Raw genomic sequence first — 25,699 nt, forward strand, 5'->3', positions numbered from 1 at the left:
ATAAGGTTTAAAGGAAAAGCTACAAGATATAAAACAATGAAAATATGATTTTCTATTGTTCAATTATTAATGAAAGTCAAAATAAGCTAAGAAACATTGCTGATGAATTATTCACTAGCAAGCAAACAGAATTTGACTATATTGAATCCGTATTTTGATATCCTTTAAATTGACCGTTTTCAATACTATACCTAGAGATGAGTTAAGCATACCCTAGGCATGTACAGCTATTAAAAGAAAAAGAATGTCGAACCTTAAACTTGAAACAAGGTTGAACAATGCATTTTGTTGACTGATTTAAATTATAAAAACTCATTTTTATGCAGGTTTAAACAATGATTTACATGTTTTAACTTACATCATGAAATCAAACAGACCTTGAAAAATCCAGTTTCAGAATGTCACCTTGATGATTAATCGGATAGTATCCAGACTTAAATACTCAGGAAATGCTCATACATATTGCTTAGTTCAAGCATCATAAATTGTTTATTTCATACTTTTTATAATTTAGATATACATGTACATTTAAGTAGGTTAATAATCAAATATGAAAAATTGAGTCAAATGGGTGATTAAGAATTTCACAACTAATATCCTTTTAACATTGACTATTATACAAAGCTCAATCAAAAATGTGTAAGGGTTCTGCGGAACCCAGTGTCTCGCATACTTTTGCTGTTTTTCGCAGACTCAACAAAAATGAGGAAACAAATCAATAAAAATATTCCCCTTGATACTATCTTTTGATTGAAAGAAGCTTCTGTCCATGTTTGGTAAAAATCCAGGATAGTTTATGAATCTAATAAATGTTTTTAAAACTTTAACAGCAGACTGTATGTAATGTTAACTGGAAGAAAAACTAAGTCCCTATATAAGTGAAATACAGATAAACAGGTACAAAATGTTAACATCATTTCCTTCTAGATACTAGCTTTTGATTATAAACAAGCTTTTGTCCAAGTTTGGTATAGGATAGTATAAGAAACTTTTTAATATTTTAAAAACTTGAACCTTAGAGTGAATGTATTGTTTCCCGGCAGAAAAACGAAGTCCAGTTTTAAGAAAAATACAGAAAAAATGGAATTTTAATTTTAAAAAATTTACATCTGGATACTATCTTATGATCATAAACATGCTTCTGTCCAAGTTTTGTAGAAATCCATTATTATATACTTTGTAAGAAATAACTGCTGGCCATTAAAAAAAATATTTTTTTTCAAGATGGCCACGGCCATTTTCTAAAATGTCTGTTTTCTTTAGTTTGAAAATACTGATTTTTTTGGAAAACTTTATTTTGAACTTGTTTTAGTAAAAACCAATCACCAGGTTTGGTGGCTATCTTCCTTACGTGACATATCTATTAAAAATGAATATTTGACATATCCAGTATTTGCGCATGCGCGAAAATGTAAAAAAAATTCTTTAAAAAACATTTGAACTATTTACTATATATTTAGTGTTTTTGGATTTCTAAGGATATTATGAATTTGTTTTAATAACATTTTTCAAGGTTATGAAACACATGTGATTCACACTTTTGCGCATGTGCAAACTATTTATAGACATCAAGACCGATTTGTATGCACTACCAGGCAATTCTCGGGTATTTATTGATTAAGGCGAAAATGTGGCTAATCCCGGAGAAACATAAATTGCAACTGCAGATCAGCCACTTTTGGAAATGCCTAAGCTAATTAAGTGGGAATGGCTTGATTTGTAAGGAAAATATAAGTGTATCGTCATGTTTGGTGGATTTCACATTGAAATGAATTGTTATAAAACGCTTGGTGATATATTGCGTGATAGGGATAGACATGTTGTCTTACTGAAGCCAATATTGCAACACCAAGAACGGCAGATTCTTTTATGTATGTTCAAATGTACCTAGGACTAGACAGGCGCATCAGACACCTGCATGTATTTTGCTTAAAATTTGTTAATTTCAGATTATGAAAGATTATGAAAGCTAAACTCATAATATATAAATATGTCATGACTCTGTGACGTTTAATAATTTAATAGACTGGTCTAGTCATCTCGACCACAGTTTAATTCCTGGCATTCAATTATAAATTAAGAACTTCTTCTGATTTTGGTATTATGCTTATTTCATGAGTGAGATTTCGTACTTTTCAAACAATCCATATAAATCATGATAGAATATTGTTTTAGGTCTTGGTCGTGTAAATTATGCTCGATCGTTTCCGACTCATCTTCGATATGTGACTTCCCTTCCCGAAAATCACCCACAAGTGGCAATGGAATTTGAAAATGATAATTTCACTGTACGTAAGACCAGCAAATTTCTTTCTTGTAACACAATTGATCAGGCACAAAAACAGAATAATGTAATTGTGAAGAGCGATGTTGGTGCCATTGGATTAACCGAAGATCACTTTTAGACAAATGGATGGTAGCTGGACCAGGAGTCAGTATACTAGAAGATTAATTTGAAAGATCTAGTGGTTTGGGTCATTCTAAAACAGACGAACGACATAATGAAGACTCTACGAAAACACAAAAAGATTTCTTTAAACAGCTTTAAAGGCTTTGTAAAGTGAGGAACGAGTTTGGAAATTCATTTTAGAAGAGTCGTCAGATTTGTAAAAAAAACACTCAATTTAGGAAATTGTTGATTTGGAAACAGGTAAGATATGTAAATAAACTCCAAGATATTGGTCCAAACAATACGAAGATCTTTTGAAGCAAATGCAAAACGAAGGAGAACCTGTTTTTTATAACCAAATAAAAAAGAACAACTTCCTATTTTGGCCGCAAAATGAAACTGTAAACGTCTTTGTCAGAAACAAAGCTAGAGAACCTTAAAAGTGATTGCGATAACTTTTCTAGACTTTTCATTTCTTGTCACAGTCGACAGTTTTACTTGGAATATTTCTTTATCCCTAAAAACCAAACTGCTCCTCCTTCTTTATCTCAGGATGTCACTCAAAATAGTGGTATTAAATCGCTGCAAATAGGTTTACTTGAAACATTCTGCGATTTGCTGATCCACATTCGGACGTATTTATCGTTGGTGGGGCAGCAATGGTTAATTCCAGGTCACAAAGTTGGGCAAAAATATTTTATGATTATGCTAATGATGTCATACTGCCTTACATAAAATCTTGCATCGATAAGTATTCAAAAGTAGTCATTGTATTTGATTTTTACTAAATGAATAATTTAAAGGCTGTGACAAGACAAAGGCAAGGTTCTTGTGTCAGATGGAAAGCTGTTGATTCTGGTAGAACACCAATAGTATGCAGTAGTTTTCTCTGTGAAGATTACAACAAAACGAAATTGTTCAAGTTTCTTGCTGACAAAATTGCTTCTTAAGAGACTAATAAAAATGTGTATGTTAGTCATGGTGAAAATATTCTTCGCAATTTCAATAAAGATACTTCCTATCTATCCCGTGTAATCATGAAGAAGCAGATACACGAAAGTTTGTCCATGTTCGGCATGATTATGAAAAGTGTTGTAAAATGTAATTTTAGGTAGTACTGACACAGATGTAATAGTATCAAGTTTGCAGCAATCGCAAAATTAGGTAGAACAAATTCGGGATAGGTTATGGAAGGAATAACGACTTTTGATGGCTTCCTGCACGTGACATATCAAATACATTTGGTCCCTGTGTAGCTGCTCTTCCTTTCGTCCATGCATTTAGTGGATGTGGCACTTTGTCGAATTGTCATGAGAAAGGCAAAAGGTCAGCTTGGCTAACAATGGAAGGTTTTCCAGATGTAAAGGACGTTTTTTTTGCGGCTTAAGTATGAAGCGAGACACGATGTGAATTGTTTGCCAGGAAACAGCGGCATTGTGATGCAATTCCGCCTACAAGAGGTTCTTTTCCAGAGCACATCAAAAGAGAAGTATATCAAGGAGGAGTTGCTTGGGCTCAGCCGGATTCATGTATTCCACAGGTACGTGTTCCAAGTCATGAACACTGGGATTGGATGAAAGAAAGAATCAATGACAGTTGGAAACCAAAATTGATTTCTTTGACTGCCGTTGCATCCTCGTTTCTGGCAATTTTGAAATGCGGAGGCGAAAATTATGTTTTTTTTAAAGTAAAAACCTTGTTTATGATAAATCTGTACTTACCTGTCTGAAAAACATTTGCAATTACCCCTTGGTAACCCCTTGCAATCGCTAACTTTTAAATTATCTCCCTTTCACGATCTCCCGAATAGAAGATCACTTTACCTGAGGCGGAAATTACTATATACATTATATAAAACTTAACTTCCTCAGGTGGGGAGGTGGGCAGGGTCAGACAGGTAAGTACAGATTTATCATAAACAAGGTTTTTACTTTAAAAAAAACCATAGTTTATATCAAATTCTGTACTTACCTGTCTGAAAAACATTTGCAAAGAATTTGCAGCATAAACCTAAAGGTGGTGGGTAAGAGGAAGAAAGCAACTAGTAAATAAAAAATATCTACCTTAATACTTCTTCTGTCTTCTGTTAGCCGTATGTAAAATTGCAGCTTTTGCAAACCGAGATTCCAAATCTGGTACATCCTTCAAGTAATATGAGGTGAATGTTGTCTCATTTGACCAATGAGCTGCTCTTAAAATTTCTTGAGAGGAAAGTCCATTGAATAAAGCCCAAGAAGTTGAGACCTTTCTTGTATCATGAGCTCTCACAAACTGAAGTGTGTCTGTATCTGCATGTTCATTTGCATATTTAACCGTGTTCACAATCCATCGTGCAATGGAATTCTTAGAAGCCTCTACATGATGATTCTTTTGATATGTTACAAAGAGTCTTTGTGATTTGCGCAAAACTTCAGTTCTTTTAATATAAGCTAGTAGTGCTCTACAAGGGCACAGCAGTAAATCGTTTGGATCTGTAGCATAGTTTTCAAATTTGGGAATGAATACTGGTTCCCATGGTTTATTCAAAGTTTGAGTTTTAGTAAGAAATTGCATATTTGGCAACAACCGTATACCTCTTTGCTCTTTCCTGAAATGTTCTTCATTAATAGTGAAACTGTGTAATTCACTGACGTTTGCAGCAGAAGCTAATGCCATAAGAAAAACTGTCTTTAAGGTTAAATATTTCAATTCTGCTTCTTCTAGTGGTTCAAAAGGTGTCTTTGTCAACACTAGCAAAACCAACGGCAAATCCCAATTTGGCGCCAACTGTCTTATTGGTGGATTAATGTTGTACAATCCTTTAATCAAATTACGCAAATCCATGTTAATAGAAATTCTATCTTTAGATAATGTATTAAAGCTATTGCTGACTTGTAACCAGCTAAAGTGCTTGGCTTACAATTCTTTACAGTATGTAAGAACATAAGAAATTGAGCTATTTCTGGCACAGTTGCCCTACTGGGATTGATACTCCGTTCTTGACACCAGCTGTCAAATAGCTTGAGTCTTGCATTATAAACTGTCTGTGTTGATTGTTTTCGTGCATTGGAAATAATTGAAGCAATTTTTGGTGAAAATCCTTTTGCAGTGTAAGATCTTTTGACACTTTCCAAGCTACAAGATTTAGAACACTTGGATTTGGATGAAAAATTCCATTTTGAATTAATAGATTTTGTTGTACAGGCAGTTGTATTGGAAAGTCTATTAACAGGTTGAGAAGTTGACTGTACCACGACTGTCTCGGCCACATTGGCGCTATCAGTAAAATTACACAGTCCTCTTTCTGTATTTTTTGTAATACTCTGTTTAGAATGATCGGTGGCGGGAATGCATAAGCAAATATATTTGTCCATTTCATTGACAGTGCATCTATTGACACTGCTGTTTCTTCCAGCCAAGGAGAGCAAAACACTGGCAGCTTCTTGTTCATTGAAGTCGCAAACAGATCTATTACTGGTGTTCCTAGCTGAAGGAACAACAAATTCACTATTGTCATATTTAATGCCCATTCTGTCAAACGAATGGTCATTTCCCCCCTTGACAGGGCATCTGCTATAATATTCTTTTTTCCCGGAATACGAACAGCTTGGATTTTGACATTGTGATTTATACACCATTTCAAAAGATCCCATGCCAAGTAACAAAGGTCTGGGGATCGCGTACCTCCCTGTTTGTTCAGATAACTGACGACAGTTGCATTGTCTGTTCTCACTAGCACACTTTTGAATTGTACTTTTATCAGAAATGTTTGCAGTGCTAACTGCACAGCTTTGAGTTCTAGCCAATTGATGTGTTTTACTTTGTACTGAGGCGACCAAACACCTGCTATCTGATAATTGTTTATATGAGCTCCCCATCCCGACTGTGACGCATCTGTCACTAGAGTCACCTGAGCAGCTTCCTGTTCTAATAGCACTCCCTTGAAAAAAATTCTTCGGTTTAGCCACCAGAATAGATGTTCCTGGAGTGGTTGATACAGTGGAATCAAATAATTTAAACTGTGTAGAGCTGGTCTCCACCAAGCTAGAAGATAAAGCTGAAGTGGTCTCATGTGCAGTCGGGCCCATGGAACTACATCTATGCATGAAGCCATTAGACCAAGTAGTCTCAACATTACACGTGCCTCTACTGTTTGTGAATTTATGAATATTTGAATCATCTGTCTTATATTTTTGAATCTCTCTAGAGACGGAAACACAAGACCTTCTTTTAAGTGAATCACTGCTCCTAGATACTCTATTATTATTGGAGTCGGAACTAAACAAGATTTTTTCACATTGATTATGAAACCCAGATTTTTCAACAATTCTTGAGAATACTGTAATTGTTTTGTCAGCTTTACTTTGCTGCTGTTTTTTAACATCCAATCGTCCAGGTACATAAACATGTGAATCATTTGTTTTCGCAGAAACGCACCTACTACTGCCATCACTTTTGTGAAAATCCTTGGAGCCGATCGTAGACCGAATGGAAGAGCTCGGTATTGGTACTTGTTTCCCATAATGCTGAAGCGGAGAAATTTTCTGTAATTTTTGTGAATGGGTATATGGAAATATGCATCTTGCAAATCCAGTTTTACTGCCCAGTCCCCAATTTTCAGACTTTTTAGAATCGATCGGAGGGTTTCCATTTTGAAGTGATGAGGTATGACAAACTGGTTTAGTGGTTTTAAATTTAGAATTGGTCTGAGACTTCCTTGTCTTTTTGGTACCATGAATATTGTACTGTAATAACCCTGATTTTCTGCACTTGTCGGGACAGGCTCTATAGCATGTTTTTCTAACAAAGAATTTACCTCTTCTAATATAGAAGACCTTTTTGTACCTACTCTGGGTACAACTGTCTCTTTTACTCCTGTAAAAGCTGGAAGACTTATGAAATCTAAAATTAAACCGTTCTTCACTATCTGAAGTACTAACTTGTCTTGAGTTATTTGAAACCACTGACTGTGGTAATGTAACAACCGTGCTCCTACCTGGAGACTTACCGCAGACAAATAATTGTTTATTTCTTGAAATTTTTCTGGGAGGAATTTTTCCATAAAAAAGATCCTTTTCCTCCTTGTTTTGCTGGCAAGACACGAAAATTAGACGAAGTGTCAGTGCCACGACGGTCATTAAAATCCTACTTATCATATCTTGATGTTTTTGCAGGTTTGTTGTAGGATACATTAGAAGTTTCTTGAGATTTTCTTTTTCTAGATCCTTCATCAAATTTTTGCCCTCCCGGAACAAATGAAGAACGATAAACGTTTTGTGTTTCTTTAGCATCTCTTATATTTTCAGCTGAGGAATGCAAAGTATCAAAATATTTACCACCAAAAAGTTGTGCGCCATTCAAAGGTAAATTCAACAATGTAGCTGATGTGGCTTTGCTAGTAAAATCAACTTTTTAAAGAAAATTTTTCTTCTGTTTATAACAGAATTAGCAACTATACGTGAAGTCATATCTGCCATAGACTTGAAACATGCTACTAAAGCTGAACATACTTCTACCCTGTCTTCCTCTGAATCAGCAACATCAATATAGCTTGCTATCAAAGAGCCATATGAAACACTTCTTAACAATGTCCTAGCTGAGTTGTCAACCTTTTTAAATTCAGCATCCATTTCCTTATGGAAGGACGGTAAAGAGTGTGAAAACTTTTTACGGTCTACAAAACCTTTTTTCTTATTGCCCATAGCAGATGACAAACCCTCCTCAATATTATCATCAAGCCTTGGAGGGGAACAAAATTCTGTGAAATCTTTTTTCGACACCATAAAAGCCTTATCATCTCTTAGACGAACTGACCTATTTTAAGTCTACCAGACATAGCTTCCTTCTCAACATTCTTGAAAACTTCAACTGTAGTACCCTCTAAAGGTAATTTCAAATTAGTTGATTTATTTGAATTGCCAGGATTTAGTCTTGAAGGCAAATAGGAAGTTCTGACTGAATCTACTTCAGTTTCCTCTGAACAATCTATTTTTAATTTGGTTGTCAATTTATGGAGAAAATTATTCCATTGAACTGAATCGGTAGATCCTGGTGCTCCTTCACTAAACAGAGAAAAGTCTTTTTCATGAGAATGTTGTGACTGAGAGTGGGCATCATTATTATTTTCATCAGAAATAGCTGAACCACCCATACTTATTTCATCCTCGATTTCATGGGAAACAACAGAAATCTGATCATCAGATGGCATAAATTTACTATAGTGGGCCCTTGGCCTAGACAAAGATTGACTCTCCGAAATTTCACATTTCGAGTCAATGGAAGCATGCATTGCATCACTTGCAATAAGGCCTTGTGTCTCTATCTGTGGTAACAACTTTTTCAATTGCATTTGCACTTGATCTGCTATAAATTTGTTAAATTCAACTGCTTCAAAATGTACTCCCGTACCTTGAGTTTCACGATCATCTGCACTATGATCAGTTCGAACTTTTGATAGTTTGTCATGCTTTGCCGGCGACGCCAATTCACTCAGCTTTGCCGTTTCAAGTTTCTTGCCTGCCTCCTGCACAGAAGGGTTAACGGCACTTGAAGAAAGAGAAAGCTTCGACCTCGCTTTCTCCAACATTTTATCAACTAGCGATCGCTTCTCATCATCCCATTCCCGGCAAATATTGCACGGGAAAGCCTTGTGACAAATACGATGTCTATAGCATTCCTCATGCGTATCTAACACGTTCATACGTGAGGTACACTTTACACAGTTCTTATACTTGTCTTCCATCGCTTCCAATTCACTCGATGTCTATTCTTACCTAATATAATAATAACGATTGCTTTTAAACCAAATACGACCAGGCTGTAGCCATTTTCGCTGAAGGTAAAGTGATCTTCTTTTCGGGAGATCGTAAAAGGGAGATAATTTAAAAGTTAGCGATTGCAAGGAGTTACCAAGGGGTAATTGCAAATGTTTTTCAGACAGGTAAGTACAGATTTTGATATAAACTCAGCTGTGTTTGTAACTGAAGATGCTACCGTTTTTGGCCTTCCTTGTACGGGTTGTTGTATAGGCAACTATCAGATAATTATAAAAAAAGCAACCTGTCTTTCTAACCAAACTAGGCATTTAAACTTAACAAAGAGTGTTAACACTTGTTAAGTTGATGAAAATTATAAAAATATTTTCTACGTATTTGCCGCTATTTTGGAACCGGAAGTCACTATTTGTCTTCATTTATGTGTTGTTTTGTTGTGCATAGGAACTTTTTTAACGCTTTTTATCATAACTTTCATTGGATTATACCTATAACACATCTTTCCAGGATTTACATCCCTTGTGAAATTGCTCGAAAGTATAAAAATTGAAATTTTTGACTTTTTTGTCGGTATTTTGAAACCGGAAGTCACCTTTAGTTTCATTAATGTATTGTCTAGTCGTAATTTAAGAACTGTCATTTCCTTTTTATCAAATCTAACATTGGATTTTAAATATATATAACACGCCTTTTATAGGATTAACGAATTATTGTCAATTTGTAATGACGCCATTTCCGAAATGTGTGGTGGCCATCTAGAAAAAAACGATTTTTTTTTCTGGCCAGCAGCGGATTTTTTTGAAGTATCATTTAGTCAACCTTACTTACACCAAATTCCATGCTTGTATCACGATTTGCACAATTATGTCCATAATATCATGAATATCTCCCACTATGAATGTAATGTTTCCTGGCAGAAAAAACAAAGTCCAGTTACTAGTATCTCAATTTAAAGGTCTTTCCAGTAAAAGTGATGTTTGTTATGTACTTTGTACGACCTTTCGTTTGATATACAACTAGCATACCTTCTGAAACTTTTACACTTAATGACCTCATCCGCCTACATTTTCGAGATCAGAAGTATGATATATGTAACAAAGACTTGATGAACCTTCATTTGATATGTGACAACGCCATGTTCTAGAAAGTTTGATTTTTGCACTTGATAACCCCATCCAACTTATTTTTGGAGGTCAGGAATTTGATATTTCAAATGTACACATCATGACCTTTCATTTGATATACAACAACCCAATCTTACAAGAAAATTTATTTTTTTTGCACTCAATGACCCCACACAACCAATTTTTTGGAGATGTCAATTTGAAATTTGAAATGTACGCTTTATGTTCTTTCATTTGATATGCGACAACCTTACCATCTGAGAAATTTGAATTTTTGCACTAAATGACACCACCCTTCACCCTGTGATGAAAAAGGGGTAAACATTTTCAATTAAGTAGAGTTTATTAAGATCTTAAATTTGATATATCAGATGACCCCATTTGACAATGTGCCAATAACGATGCAATATCTCCTATATAAATAGAAGTTATGAAACTTACAAAGTCAATGCAAAACTTAAAAATTTCAAATAAAAGGAACAATTTATACGCTGTATGTATGCAGCAAAGTCTTATTGTTTTCCTAATATGTAAGCTTGAACTTGCAGCGTAATTTTTTTTTACTCTCTGTAACCTTTGACCTTGGTGCATATTAAAGGTCACATGAATTAAAGATTTTTGGTGAAGGTTCCAAGTCTCTATGACTTCTGGTTCTCGAAATAGAATTTTTTAAAAATCATTTATAATTTTTAAAGGGAAATAACTCCTTATAAGGCTTAGTAACAAATTAATTGTTTATGTTTATAAACATTGCCATCTGTTCTTGTACATGCTGCCATTTTCAAATCGATTCTATCTCTAATACTTTAAGAAAAATGCAAATAAAAGAAATTGCTTCAAGTGGACATAACTCTCAAAGGGGATGATGAAATCTTACCATCCTCATATGGTAATACATCATGACGAGATCTACTTATTGTTCATTTTAGGTCATGATATCTTTAAAAACAACGAGGGGGAGCCATGTCGAAAAAAAAAACAATAAAAGGGAGACAACTTCTACAGGGGATGATGAAATCCTACACAGCCTCATCTGGTAATACTTCATGATGAGATCTACCGATGGTCCATATTTGGTCTTGATAACTCCAATAGTAATGGGGGGCAGCCATGTTAAAAAAAATGCTGGAAGTAAAAAAAAAAAGAAAATAAAAAACATGAGAAAAACAATAAGGTCTTTCCTTGCGTAGAGGAAAGACCTTAATAAGTAAAATTCAGAAAAAATGGAATTTTGCTTTTACAAATTTACTGCTGGATACTATCTTATGATCATAAACACGCTTCTGTCCAAGTTTCGTAGATATCCAGTAGAGGTAAAGAAAGTTATTGAAATTTCACAAACTCTAATCACAGATTGAATATCTGTGGACGCTGCTGCCGCCGACGGAATGTAGGATCGCTATGTCTCGCTTTTTTGACTTAAGTCGAAGGTTCGACAAAAATCAATTACTAACCCTAGAATGATTGTTTAAACAAGAATGTGTCCATAGTACATTGATGCCCTGCTCTCACTATCATTATCTATGTTCAGTGGACCATGAAATTGGGGTCGAAACTCTAATTTGGCATCAAAATCATGAAAATTAGAAAGATCATATCAAAGGGAACATGTGTACTGAGTTTCATTTGATTGGAATTCAACTTCTTCAAAAACTACTCTGACAAAGAACTTTAACCTGAAGTGACAAACAAACAGACAGACAAAAGGAATTGGTATATGCAACAGGCAACTATTTGAAATTATTGGCAACTATAACTTCACCCTTAACCGTAAAATTTTCTCTTTACAGCAGAAATAAAATTACCTTGGTTTAATGCTCAATTTAGAGTTCATAGGGTAACATTTAAAAACAGACATATATTTTTAATGGCTAAGAACTGGTTGAAATGTACACGTATCCTGTAATATTTTACAGGAAAAATTATTCAAAGGCAGAAACAACATAAACAAGTAACAATACATTATAATAAATTAATATCAAGTACAATGAAGGGTGTGACTTATGTGACAGTTTGCCCTTGAGTCTTTCAGTGATAAAACATTTATGCTTTGTGACTGTTACTGGGTTGCTGTCTCCATTCTCATCTGCATTCATCAAATATCAAGTGTATCTTTTTTTACATGCTAAACACAACTGTAAATATTTACACTGAATGTAGACCTTGTTAGGAATGCAATTAATGATTGAGTATCGTTCACTTAATAGTATTCAATAAGTATTAGACTGCTCTGTTTGTCTAAAATGTTTTGGCTTGATCATGTTGAATAGACATTGTCTGACTTTTTGCAATTTCCTTATAAATCATGACTTTGTTGCAACTCCTATCAGAGAAACAAAGTTTAAAATATGATCATTGCATTCACATTATCTAAATAATTGTTTCCATATATCACTGTATATATAAGGAGTCATCCATCAATCCTGTAAACATGTAGCTGTGACTTCATTATCACCACTGTTTTGGCTTTACTACTAGAATTACTTGATCATTGCTTCAAATAATATCTTTGCAGATTACACTTCTGCACGCATCCAAGCCAAAACAACAATTCAGATATCTGTTTTCTGTCTTCCCTTTTCATTATATCAAATGCTTCTGTGTAATGGATACAAGCTCTCTGTTTTCCTATTTCTTCATTATTCCGAATTGCCTTCACATGGTCAGATGCTATGGTTAGGTATACAAATATAACCTGAAAAAAATTAAAGTTTATGCAAGTGTGTAAAATAATTTTTATGTTTCCTCAATAAAATAACAGACTAAACTGGGCACTGCGTGAAGTAACAACCGTGTTTACACAGCTAACATTGAACTACAATTTAAAAATCACTTATTTAAGTACCAAAGGAGTAGTTCCGGTAAGGGCTGATTTTGGCCTCAAATTTCAGGTTCATCTAACGAAAGATTTTGGACGCTTTTTAAACACTTAAATGTCTATTTCAATTGATTTGATTAGTTTTTGTGAAAGATTTTAACTGGTTTTGTCATTAAAAACGCTCCGATTCAAGCTTTAATATGAAAAATCTATCAAATATGCAAAAAAACGTCACTTTTGAGATGGTTTTTGTCAAAAATGAAAGTGGCCGCATCCGTGTTCATCCTCAACTTTTATATATGTTATGTATTATCATCAAATACAACTTACATTTAAATATTATGGATGAACACGAATGCGGCCACTTTCATTTAAGTCGAAAACCGTCTCAAATTTAACTAAAATGCTAAAATTGTGAAGATTTCAGTAATTTAGCACGACTTTATGATGTTAGTACACGATATATGTACATGGTATCGTCAAAAACAGCCTATATTTATGTAGCAGAAGCATTCTACTTTCCAATAAATAACTTAAAGATTACAGTTTCACAACTTTGTAAAACTGCTATATTTTGGGGCCAAAAAGGGGTCTTACTGAACCTTCTCCTTTGTAATTTTGTCACAAATTGTGATTCTGTAGTTTTACCACAATTTTAAATGTACAAATTTAGATTATATCTTATTAGTAAAATTGAAAAAAGAAATGAAACTTTACTTCTAAAAAGCAAGATTTGCCTATGTCTTCGTAGAATCATTTAGCTGTAAATTATATCTGTTAGAAAAAATACCATGATGAAGGCTTTACAAACTGAACTGGTACTTCTAAAAAATAAAACAGATTTTCCTGTAAAATTCAAGTTTTCATCTTGCAGATTATGTAATAAAATCTAACTGTTTCCAATCAAAGTTGTATTGTTCAGGGTGTTGAAATTAGTGGGGGTAATTAAATAATTATCCTAAAAGAAGTGATTTTTGGAATAATGTAGAGGTATAATACTTAAACCAGTGATTTTCATTGTCATTATCCCAGATTCAGTAAAACATGGTACAAGGTCATCACCTGACATGACCAGTCAACGTATCAACACACATGTTGGTTCTGATAATTTTAATACCATTAGTATTGTATATTTAAAGTACAATAAAACTAAATTACTTAGTCTGGTGATCTATTCCTACTACTTAAATAATTGATAATTAAAGAAAGACAACTCTTACTTCCAACATTTGTGGACACAATGTTACTTGAAAAAGTGATTAACAAATCACATATCTTAATAAGTCCCCTGATTGCTAATTGTAAAACTCATCATGCTGATCATAATGGCTATTTCAATATCTACACTTCTTTCTCTTTCTAACAAGAAATTGGCAAAATTTTTTTAATCAAGGGCAATAACTCCTACAAGGAGTCAACCAACTTTTTCTGTCATGTAGATTCTATGTATATCTTGATTTGTAATTCCTTTCTGCTATTGACCCTTTCTCTCTGGCTGTTATCAATTTTTATAATGCTTAAGTGATACAGTAGATAAACTACTTAGATCAAGACCACCAAGATTCACCAAGATTCTTCATTTTACCATGACTTTTAAAATATATCTTTTTAAAACTGAGAAAATATGACGGTTCACCCAAGTCACTGTCAGCAAAAGAACATGCACTTACCTCAGTTCTCATACATATTACTCCAAGAACATTTGGTAGAAATGCAGAACTAAAGCATTCAGCAACAAGCTCCGCCCCTACTTGTTCCAACACTGTCTTTGGCAGTTTTCTACTTATCCAAGTGTCAGTATCTTCAGATTCCTGAACTGGAAATCTCTTCACCTGAAGAAATATCAATAAATATCATTTTGGCTAGAGCAGAATAATATGAAACAATGGATGGATAATAACTTTTCCCTAAGGCCAGGTTTTTCTAATTTGTTGGTTTACAGGTTTCCCCCATGAAAAAGTTGGGTCAGTCGGTCTGGAAAAATAAAGGGCTGCGCTTTAGTGCATGATACGCCCGTTGCTCTTTAAACTTGTCTTTTATGCTTTAAATGAATTTATATGATCAACTAGAAATATATATACAAATCAAAAGGGATGTTACATTAATATATTCACCAAAGTTTCATAAAATCCCCCTTTTTTAAGCATAAAAATTCATTACTTAAGAAAACGTAAAATCTAAAATTTATAAAAATGGAAAGGGAGCTTATGTCAATAGATATAAACAATTTATCAAAGTTGCATAAAATTTTGTGAAAGTGTTAGTTATTGTCCCAAAATTGGAAAATCCCCCCTTTTTTAAGCATAAAAATTCATAACACGGAAATGTAAAATCTGAAATTTATAAAAATTGAAAGGGAGCTTACATCAATAGATATACTGTGGATTCAGTATTATTCGTTGAATACCAATTTTCGTGGCTTTCGTGGGTAGAGTCTAACCACGAAATTTAATGTTCAACGATTAACAAATTGTCTATAGGCTTGTATGCAGACTTCGGCAAAACCACGAAATTAAATATCCACGAACATGCAAATTTTCTTCAATCCACGAAAATTAGTACCCACGAAAATAAATGAATCCACAGTAAACAATTCACCAAAGTTTCATGGACATTGGTGAAAGCCTTTTTGAGTTATTGTCCGAAGTGTTGAAAATCCCCCTTTTTTTATGAATAAAGCCCCATAAATCCAAAACTTAAAATCTGAAATTTATAAAAATTGAAAGGGAGCTTACATCAATAGATATAAACAATTCACCAAAGTTTCATGGACATTGGTGAAGGCCTTTTTGAGTTATTGTTCGAAGTGTTGAAAATCCCCCTTTTTTTATGAAGAAAGCCCCATAAATCCAAAACTTAAAATATGAAATTTATAAAAATTGAAAGGGAGCTTACATCCATAGATATAAACAATTCACCAAAGTTTTATGGACATTGGTGAAAGCCTTTTTGAGTTATTGTCCGAAGTGTTGAAAATCCCCCCTTTTTTATGAATAAAGCCCCATAAATCCAAAACTTAAAATCTAAAATTAAAAAAAAACGAAAGGGAGCTTACGTCAATAGATATAAACAATTCACTTAAGTTTCATGGAAATTGGGGAAAGTGTTTTTGAGTTATTGTCCGAAGTGTGGACGACGGACGGACGGACGGACGGACAGACGGACGGACGGACAGACGGACGGACGGACGGACAACGGTATACCATAATACGTCCTGTCTAAAAGACGACGGGCGTATAAAAAAAGAAAAAAAAATATCTTTCAAGACAGAAAAATATGCAAAATAATTATTTCACCTTTCTAGCAATATGTTTCTTAAGCTATTTTGTCACAATTTCTTAAATTTAAGTTATATTATTGCTCAGCTGTTATAGACGGACAAAGACGAAATTAAATCGTCATTTCACAAACTAGAAAAACAGATTTGCGTAGCTCTCAATCAATTCCTGAAAACTTGGTAAAAAATGATCTTCAAATACAAAACTTGATGATAGGAAAAAATGTAAAAACTTTGTACGAATATAAGTTTCAACACACCTGTCAAAAACGTAATAGACTCGTCCACTGGAAAAACGAGAATATGGGGTTAATCTGTTGTCATGCATTCACGTTATATATCTAAATGAACAATATTTTTTTATTATCTATGAAACAAGAAAATTCTGATTTTGTTAATATTCAGTACCTAAACTTGTTGTCTTCCACCTGTCCATCATTGGACAAGTCTATTTCTATGAGATAATGTATCTTAGGGACTGATGACAAATAAGGGAAACAAAATTATTGTGTAATTGGGTTTAACACAGGTTTCGTTCTGCAAAATTATTTGTGCAAACGACATTTCAAGGTCAGTTACAATTGATTTGTCTATTCTTAGAAACATAAACTGGAAGTTTTATTTTTTCACAACAGAAAGTGTTATCAATTTTCATGATTTTGTTAGTGATAAATGCATTTCATTTCATTTATAAAGAATATTTTAATTATTTTTCAAGGATAATGCATTTGTTAGGGTCGGTGGGAATAAAACAGCATGAAAAGGAAATTTCATTTTTATTCTGGAAATCGACAAAATCGGGTCCGCAGATCCGTAAACCAACAAATTAAAAAATCCTGGCCTAATTTCTATCTGCAGTATTCTCGAAAAGAAATAAATCCCTGTATCTTAGAAAAAGGGACACAACTTTTAAATAGTAAATTTCAAATCCATCAACATGTAATTGACAGACATACATGTTATAATATCAATGGATCTTTACCTTTGCCTAGTTTTGAACAGAAAACACACTTCATTTAAAATTGCATATCCATTTCCTAAAGTAGTTTTCATAAGATCCAAAAAAAAAATGGAGTAGGTGTTCATAGCACCTAGATGATTGCCACCTCCTCTATTTAATTTTACATGGGGGCATTACTCGAAAATGCAAAAAGGAATGTCACACAAATTTAAACTTGATCTGAGTTTTGTTTTAATAAAAATTGTCTTTAAGTTTTATAATCCAATTTCAGCGTGGGACAAGGATAACATTTTTTGTCCCCCCTCCAGTGAGGATGGGGGCATGAAAAAATAAATTGTTTGAACAATACAATTTTTTAAGCCTGGAACAGTAAATGTGAAAATAGGAAAATTGTATTTCACCTGTTTTTAAAATGTTTAGTGGTTCAGTTCTTTTTGTATGAAAGCAACAAAACTTAAAAACAAATGTACCTCACAAAACATCAATAGGACAGGGTTGGGAGCACCTCTGGGAATATATTCATAATAACGAGTGTTATTTATACTTCCAACTATTTTGTCATCCATCCAAACTGACTTTCTTCTACCAGTACTGTAAAAAGATAAAAAGGAAATAAAAAAACAGTAAATCAACCATAAAATTGAGACCATTCATACATGACATATATACATGAATACGAACTCATCTTTTACTTTTAAACCGACTATTCTGAGGCATCATATGATTGAGTTTCATGCTTATATTTACTTCATAATGAATTAGAAAAAAACATGTACCAGTACTTAAAATCTTCTAATCCTTTATGGGTTGGTTTAACATACATCAATGAAACACAAAATTAGAAAGCAATTAATGTGGCTGTTTAATTTATATGCCTTTTTGTGCTTCTTTGTTAAATATTTTTTGGTTTTAATTGTGAGTAAAGATTAAAGCACAACATGCATTGACATTCACAATGTTGGCTGCTGTGCCCCTGGTTTTGACATTTTTACCCAATGTGTCTGTTTGTTTTGTTCACACATCGTTGTCAATATAATGGAATTTGATGTGACTGTCATGCAAGTGAGAGGTTTAGTGCTATAAAACAAGGTTCAATCTACCACTTTCTAAATAAGAAAATGTGTGTTTCAAGTCAGGAATATGACAGAGGTAGAAGGGAGGGTTCAGATCTCAAAAATCATGTTTAATTCCTCCACATTTTGCGTCTTTCTCAAGTCAGAAGCCTCTCGCCTTTATTAGTCTTGTATGATTTTTGATTTTAGTTTCTTGTGTATATTTTGGAGTTTAGTAGATGTCCATTATCACTGAACTAGTTTACATTTTTGTTTGTCATATATTGCATCTGTCTCAACTTAGGAGCACTTGAAGAATGTTTACAGATGCAGGAGTTTGACACATTACCCGTTTCCATTCTCAATTTATTAATTATGTCTGGTTTATAACTTTCTTCCCATGAGAAATTACCCAGTATTGCCATAATCACATACATTTTGCTTTTCAATTAACTTATGCATATATATACCTACACAGGAAGTAGAAAAAATATTTCTGTAAATCTTGTAAATATATCACTAAATATGTTTTCGTCTACATCTTGATTAGCAACTGTCTTTGATTTAGGTGGCTCATGGTTCTCCATTTTGCTCAAAATCGACCAAGTAATCATAATTCGTGTAAGTTCAATGAATTTCTTTGCTGAAGATATCCATTCAGAAAAAAGTCTGTAATTGAAAAAAGATAAACATGATAAACATGGTTAAGGGAGAATCAATTAATGGCAAACAATTTTTGTCACGTAAAATTATAACAGAAAATGTTTGATTTTTTTGTCCAGATTTATCTTAATAATATTATTCTATGCCTGTATGTTCTTCAATTTAGTTTTGGTGTTATCTTGAGTCGGCAAAGATTTCTGCACAAAGGTGAAACAGGGGCTAGGGTTTGTCTTAAACTTGCAGTGAAGTGACAATGTCACAACATTTTTGCTCAGTGTTCAAGGCCTCAACATGACTTTGAGATGAAGAACAGCAATAAAAGTGCTTTTTTTTTTTTTTTTTAGATCATACTGATTTTGTCATGGATTGACAACCCATATATCCTGTCTTTTAGAACTACAAAAGACTAAACACCTTGATTTTGATTTTCCACGTCTAGTATTTTCAATTTTTTTATGGGTATGTTTCTATTGAAAATATAATGTTGTGCATAGATGATTTACATCTCTGCGTGTGAACAAAATAGGTATGTACAAGTTATCACATACATGTTTAAGTGACTCTTCTACTGAAATGAACAGTTTTGAATTATTTGGACTTGAGCCTCATGTTTACTTAAAATTATACATACATGTACAATACTGCCCATGTGGTCATTTGCATGGGCATTGGGTGGACAGTTTTGTTCAAGAGTAGACCTACCACAGCATGACCTTGGCATTGGGTGGACACCTTTGGTTCACCCCCAATGACGGCTCCACGGTATGATCTATGCCCACTACCATTACTACTGTCCAAAGAAAAATGGGTTGGCAGAAGTTTGATAAGTGTTGCCATAGTAACATGTATATTCTAGTGAATTAGCTGCCACATGTTAATTGATTTGTAAAAATATTGATATTATATATACATCTTGTATATGCCCTTCGTGATTTTTTTTGGCATTGTTTTGTAAGTGAAATATGGTGCCTCAGCTTAATTAAAATGTATTTGTATAAAGTTTTGTTTGTATTAATTTTACATCAATAGGTTTACTTTAATTTAAATAATGTGCAGTTGTCAATTTAAAATTGAAGTCATAAACACATGTACTCTCTACTGATTGGTGATTGAGGTGTATAATAACCAAAGTAACCTGTTATTTGTCATGAAGGTACCCTTATTTCAATGGCATGTAGTCTTTTTCATGTGGGTCTCATTTTGGTCTAAGTGTTACATGGGATTGCCAATTTTTTGTAAGCGTGACAGGTGAAAACAGGAAATGAAGTCATGAAAGTCTAGCGGGACACCGGAAATTTAAAAAAAAATTGAGAATTGCTTACGTCCATAGTGTAGAATGGGATACAGGGGAACAAAACAGTAAGCGGGATATGGGATCAGAACCCCCCAATGAGACCCCCTTTCATTAGTTGGAGAAGTTGGTAGAAAATTGAGGCCATTTGATAATTTGTGAACTGTCATAGATTCTGTACATGATACATTTCCTTAAGGACTAACATGTATGTACTTGCACAAGTTTTAGAGCATCTTTCTCATAGTCCCATTTCTTCATTTCATTCAAACGAAACTTTTCTAAGTTCAAGGAATCTTCCTCAAGGTACTCTACCAACTCTCTTTCCTCAATAGCCGGTGCAGATTCCTCGTCTAAAGTAGGAATATTGTCTAAATCAAGGGAAAATTTCAATTGTTCATCTGTTAAGTCAATAAAATATTGGGCAACCTGTGGGAATGACGTTCTACTTTTCCTATTTTTGAGCAGTTTTAATAAATCGGTCACCGCTGTGACTTCTGTGTCGTAGAACACTCCAATGACATTTAGATCCTCCTGGTTCATCAGGGAGGATGAAAGTTGTTTCTTTTTACAATTAAATGATGAACTGTGATCCCTGTCACCATCTTCTTTCCTTTTTGTACCAAGTTTTGCCATTGTGATTGTTATTGTAAACACGCGCCATAAAAAAGGGAGATAATACACAGATGTAAAATATCAACAAGTATCAGCTTTTGAAAAAGCTTGTCTATTTTGAGATACAATGTATATATACTGTAATTTATAAAAAAATGTGAGGTGAGGTGATCGAGCAGTTCAGTTCAGTTTTGTTGTATGCTACTCCATTTAATGTGAAGTAATACCCATGGGGTATAATTGTAGCAACTTATACACCTTAGGTTTATGACCCCTTCTGTAGCCATTTACATTATGTAATATTTTTTTATTACGAAATTTTAAACTTGACTGAAATTGTATCAAAACAGTATAGATGATGAATAATAGAGATGAGCCATTGTGTATATATACTTAGGGGAATCTTTGTGCAAAGCATGATTATTATTCCTTGTTTTAATGCATTTAATAGAAAAAATGGGATTTTGTGGCATTTTTTTGTAGAAAATCCACATACTTTAGTACATAGAATTTTGTCATAAAATTCAGAACATAGATTACTTACATGTTTGATGTAATAGTGTTTATTGTTTGCAAAAAGTTCTAAACAACCTTTAAATTCCCAAATACCTCGTGCTGAGTCATGAAAGTCGAGCGCATCCTAAAAGGTGTACTTGAATTGGTCCATATCATAGGCGGATTTAGGGGGGGGGGGCGGGAAAAAAATTGATTGCTTATATAGGGAATCACTGAAGCGTGACTGGAGCGGGCCCCCTCTTAGGTCAGTCAGTGGGCCCCCACTTATGAAAATTTCTGGATCCGCCACTGCACATTTATATTTCATTTCACCATTATCTAAATTTATAAACAATAACCCTCTTTCAATCAAGCACCGAATTGCCAAATCTGAGAGTACAAGGGGAAATTGGCTGTGGATTTTCTATAAATTTCCATATGTTAAGCATTGAGTCAACACAAGGGGTACCTAATCCGTAAGGAAACATATAAACATGTCTGATGTTAGGCAGCAACCATTTGATTTTCGAGGGAAATGGGGGGGGGGGGGGGGGGGGGGGGGGGTGGGGCTATAGTTTTACTTTAAGAAAAAAAAAGTTTGTTTCACTCTACCTGTGCGTAATGTGAGTAATTTATAAGGTTTTCAAGTCTTTTAATAACAGTAATTTGTTGTTTAACTAAATACTTTTGACATCAGAAACTATTTTTCGTGAAAAATTAGTTTAACCGCCGATACATCACTTTCAATTCATTATGTTTTGCATTGGCTATAAAGCCAACTTTGTCCGGTATAGAACCAGTCTACGATTGAAAAAAGGAAGTAATTTGTTTAAAAGTGAGTAATAACATAATCTACTCGGTAATTAGCAAATGGACTATTGCTGCGGCAATTTAGTTACACAACCAGGTTTCCTTGAGGAGTAGTCCCCAATTGCAAATATGGCAGCCTGACGTTGTACATTTTCGAGTTGTTGGATTTGCTGTTGATGGTAAGGATCCCATACAGCACTTGCATACTGATGGATAGGCCTCACTAAAGTTGTGTAGGCGTGACTGTTAACTTCGTGAGGACAACTCCTGAGGTTCATACGCAGGAATTCAACAGATCTGGAGGCTTTTGCTGTGGTCTGGTTTATATGTTCACGCCAAGACAAGTCCTTGCTAATGTATTCACCAAGGTATTTACCGCCTGGGATGCTTTCAAGGGTGTGGCCGTACAGATGGTTATCGCATATATGATGGGTTTGCGTTTCTTACTAATGTTAATGGTGGTACATTTCTGTGGGTAGATTGGCAATTGGCAATCGTTTTACCATTTTTCTAGTTTATTTAGGTCGTCTTGCAGCTTGGTGGAATCACTGGTGGTTCTAATAGGACGATACAACAGGCAAAAAGCAAAAAGTTTTTCACTAGAGTTCTGTGAGGTTGTTTATGAAGACGAGAAAGAGCAGGGGCCCTGTGGTACACCAGAAACTATCTCTGCTTCGTCTGACAGGATATGTTGTTTCCTACTATCCAGGAAGCTCTCCACTAATTTCAGAGTAGAGTCACTATAACTCCGTAGAATTTGAGCTTATGGAGAAGTCGCTTGTGTGGTACCTTATAAAAGGCTTTGGCAAAGTATAACAATATTGCATCAATTTGTTGGCCATCTGATAGTCCACTTGCCAGTTCATGAACTGTGGCAATCACTTGTGTCTCACAAGAACGTTCAAACGTTGAACAAGGTGCGAAATCCGTGTTGGTCTGGTGTTAAAATGGAGTGCTCTTCTTGCTCTTCCATTATTTTCGAGTGGAGTATGTGCTCCATCACCTTGGAACACATTGCTGTAAGAGAAACAGGACGGTAGTTTTTCTTACAACTCAGCACATAATTTTCAATACTTTCAACTTTCAATTAATGTAGTTATATTCGATATATTCTTCTCTCCTTTTTAAGAGGGACACCACAAGTGCCATGCGCTAGTCATCTGGGACTTGCCCTACATTAATTGAAAGTTGAAAGTATTAAAAATTATGTGCTGAGATGTAAGAAAAAGTTCAGTAAGAACTGGATATATTTACATGTTAAAGTTTAATTGGTCTGCAATTTAATTTGGTCTTATGATATTGTTATTTAGCGGTTCTATTCTTATACATCAGAATTTATAATGAAAAGATTATTTTAGTAGACTGTTATGTAAATGGGCTGGGGGTTTAGAACGATTCAACGCGTATATACACAAGTTTTCATTCACAGTTTATAAATACATATTTTCGGATCTTGTCATTACCCTTTAAGGGTACTCGATCAATATCTTAAAACTTTGCAACAATCATTACTAACAGTTATTTTAAGTCATAATAAGGCATAAAATAGTTAAAGGAAAATATAAGGAACTATTTTTTTTACTTTTACTGTACTTGTGATCAAGTTTTTATACTTTTTGTGCGCAGCATGTGCATCTGATAGCACATATTTCTAGCCAGAGTTTCAATGATTTCATACACAGTTGAGTAATATTTTATGTTCTTGCTAGTACTGTCAATTACGAGAATGTAGTAGTTTCCTTTGTTGTATGATCTTCCTGTATGTTGAGGTATCAAAATTAATTTCATTCATTTTCTGTTCGATTTTTTTTAGCAGTATCTAGATCTTTGTTGCCCAAATTCTTTGCAATGTAGAATAAAGTTTTCTAGATCTCCACTTTCGATCCTGTTCACAGTTATACAATGTGTACATAACGGGTTAACTTTTGGGTCGAACTTAGCTCTTTTAGCTTGGAATATGTACGTGTGAGTATATTGCCTTGTATCAATGACTTTAGTTGAATTTTTTTTGGGACGGTAGGAATACATGGGGTCCCAATTAAGGTTGTACTAATCTACAATGTGGGAGGTTTTTGATATATATATCTTATTTACGCTGAAATTAAGAGTACTAAGACCAAATATTAGTAGATTGGAGCAAAGATGCTGTTACAAGGTATCTACATAAACTCATCATAGATGGATACCGGGATAAAAATTTTGCCGGTTTTTGCGCCAGACGCGCGTTTCGTCTACAAAAGACTTATTAGTGACGCTCGATTGAAATCAAGTTTAAAAGGCAAATAAAGTCAAATAAAATTAAAAAGGCCAAATAAATTAAACGTTTATATCAAACTTATAGCTCTGGTTTTGTAAAGTTGAAACCATTCATATCATATATAAACGTATACCATAAACATTATTTTCAGCATTCATATGTATGTAATAGTTGCCGCTGTTCTACATTAAGCGCCCATCTATATATTTGTAGGTGTCGGTATTTTGAAAATTGAAAATTCTTTTCAAATTAAAGTTTATATCAGCGATATACTTAATAAAATTGTTAGCGCTTCGACAAAACAAAAGCACCCCACTTTTAAAGTTAAATGGTTGCTCCCTTATAGACAACGTTTGGACTGATTATCATATACGTATATGTATAGCTCCATTATGGGTCCTTGATCAACCACTGTTTTTAAATAGTAAATAAAAGGAAAGGGATTTTTTTGTATTAAGGGATATTATTGTTCCGTATTTGCATTTTGTTATTTGAACATTTTTAAGTTATCGTACGACAATCGACTTTGAGCAAACTAAAAGAACACAGGTACATCCAGTCAGAATGGGGCGTGTAGTCAGAATGGGGCGTGTAAAGAGAAACCACAGTGTCAGCTGCATGATGGATTTTTCCATTTTTGGCCATACACCAATGTTGCCTTTCGAAAAAACAGTACAATGTAAAACGCTGAATTTTAAGTAAAGAATTCAACTACGGAACGCTGAAAACTGGAATTTGAAAGTCAAGAAAAATAAGAACCGAAAAAAATTTGAAGAGGTGCACGTGTTTGGCCAAAGTGTAGTTAAAACATATCAAGATCCATCGATAAGGGCTACTTTGTCCGAGGGAGTTGAATCCTAAGTTTCTTCGTAATTTGTACGTAAACAACCTATTTTAAATTATCGATTTTTTGTTGCCAGTGACGCATATTTCATGAATGTTCCGGAACAAATTAGCAATAAATACAACAGGGAGAGAGAGTGTGCATAATGAAGACATAACCTTTCAATCAGTTTAATTGAGGTCTGGAGCTGGCGTAGAAGTCCTTTGTTAATTTATTATCTTTGCCATTTTGATTAGTTTTTTTCTCTTTCCTATTCTAACATAGGACTTGTATTTCCTTTTCAAGTGCGTTTTACTGTTCGTATACTGTGTGTTTTTCATTCTTTATTGGCTAGAGGTATATAGAGGAGGG

General features: G+C 34.0%; 2 protein-coding genes across 2 annotated transcripts; both read right to left on the reverse strand.

The window, feature by feature from the left end:
- Positions 1 to 8,168: 8,168 nt before the first annotated feature.
- On the reverse strand, positions 8,169 to 9,110 carry LOC139526349 (uncharacterized). The gene has a single exon (XM_071321484.1). The coding sequence runs from the start codon at positions 9,108 to 9,110 to the stop codon at positions 8,169 to 8,171; it is 942 nt and encodes a 313-aa protein (XP_071177585.1).
- Positions 9,111 to 12,664: 3,554 nt separating this feature from the next.
- LOC139527522 (uncharacterized) lies at positions 12,665 to 21,022 on the reverse strand. Its single transcript, XM_071323028.1, has 5 exons — positions 20,548 to 21,022; positions 18,848 to 19,042; positions 17,792 to 17,912; positions 14,754 to 14,915; positions 12,665 to 12,960 (listed from the first exon to the last, which is right to left on the reverse strand). Exons 1-5 carry the CDS (start codon positions 20,961 to 20,963, stop codon positions 12,754 to 12,756), a joined length of 1,101 nt encoding a protein of 366 aa, XP_071179129.1. The 5' UTR covers positions 20,964 to 21,022; the 3' UTR covers positions 12,665 to 12,753.
- Positions 21,023 to 25,699: the final 4,677 nt, after the last annotated feature.

Source organism: Mytilus edulis, chromosome 6 (assembly GCF_963676685.1).
Source record: "Mytilus edulis chromosome 6, xbMytEdul2.2, whole genome shotgun sequence".
Taxonomy (NCBI): domain Eukaryota; kingdom Metazoa; phylum Mollusca; class Bivalvia; order Mytilida; family Mytilidae; genus Mytilus; species Mytilus edulis.

Excerpts from the sequence above, each read along its gene's own strand:
- LOC139526349 (XM_071321484.1), bottom strand. The coding sequence starts at position 9,110 with ATGGAAGACAAGTATAAGAACTGTGTAAAGTGTACCTCACGTATGAAC.
- LOC139527522 (XM_071323028.1), bottom strand. The coding sequence starts at position 20,963 with ATGGCAAAACTTGGTACAAAAAGGAAAGAAGATGGTGACAGGGATCAC. Across the intron at positions 14,916-17,791 it reads TCCTATTGATGTTTTGTGAG|GTGAAGAGATTTCCAGTTCA; the intron begins GTACATTTGTTT and ends ATATTTCTTCAG. Across the intron at positions 12,961-14,753 it reads TAATATGTATGAGAACTGAG|GTTATATTTGTATACCTAAC; the intron begins GTAAGTGCATGT and ends AATTTTTTTCAG.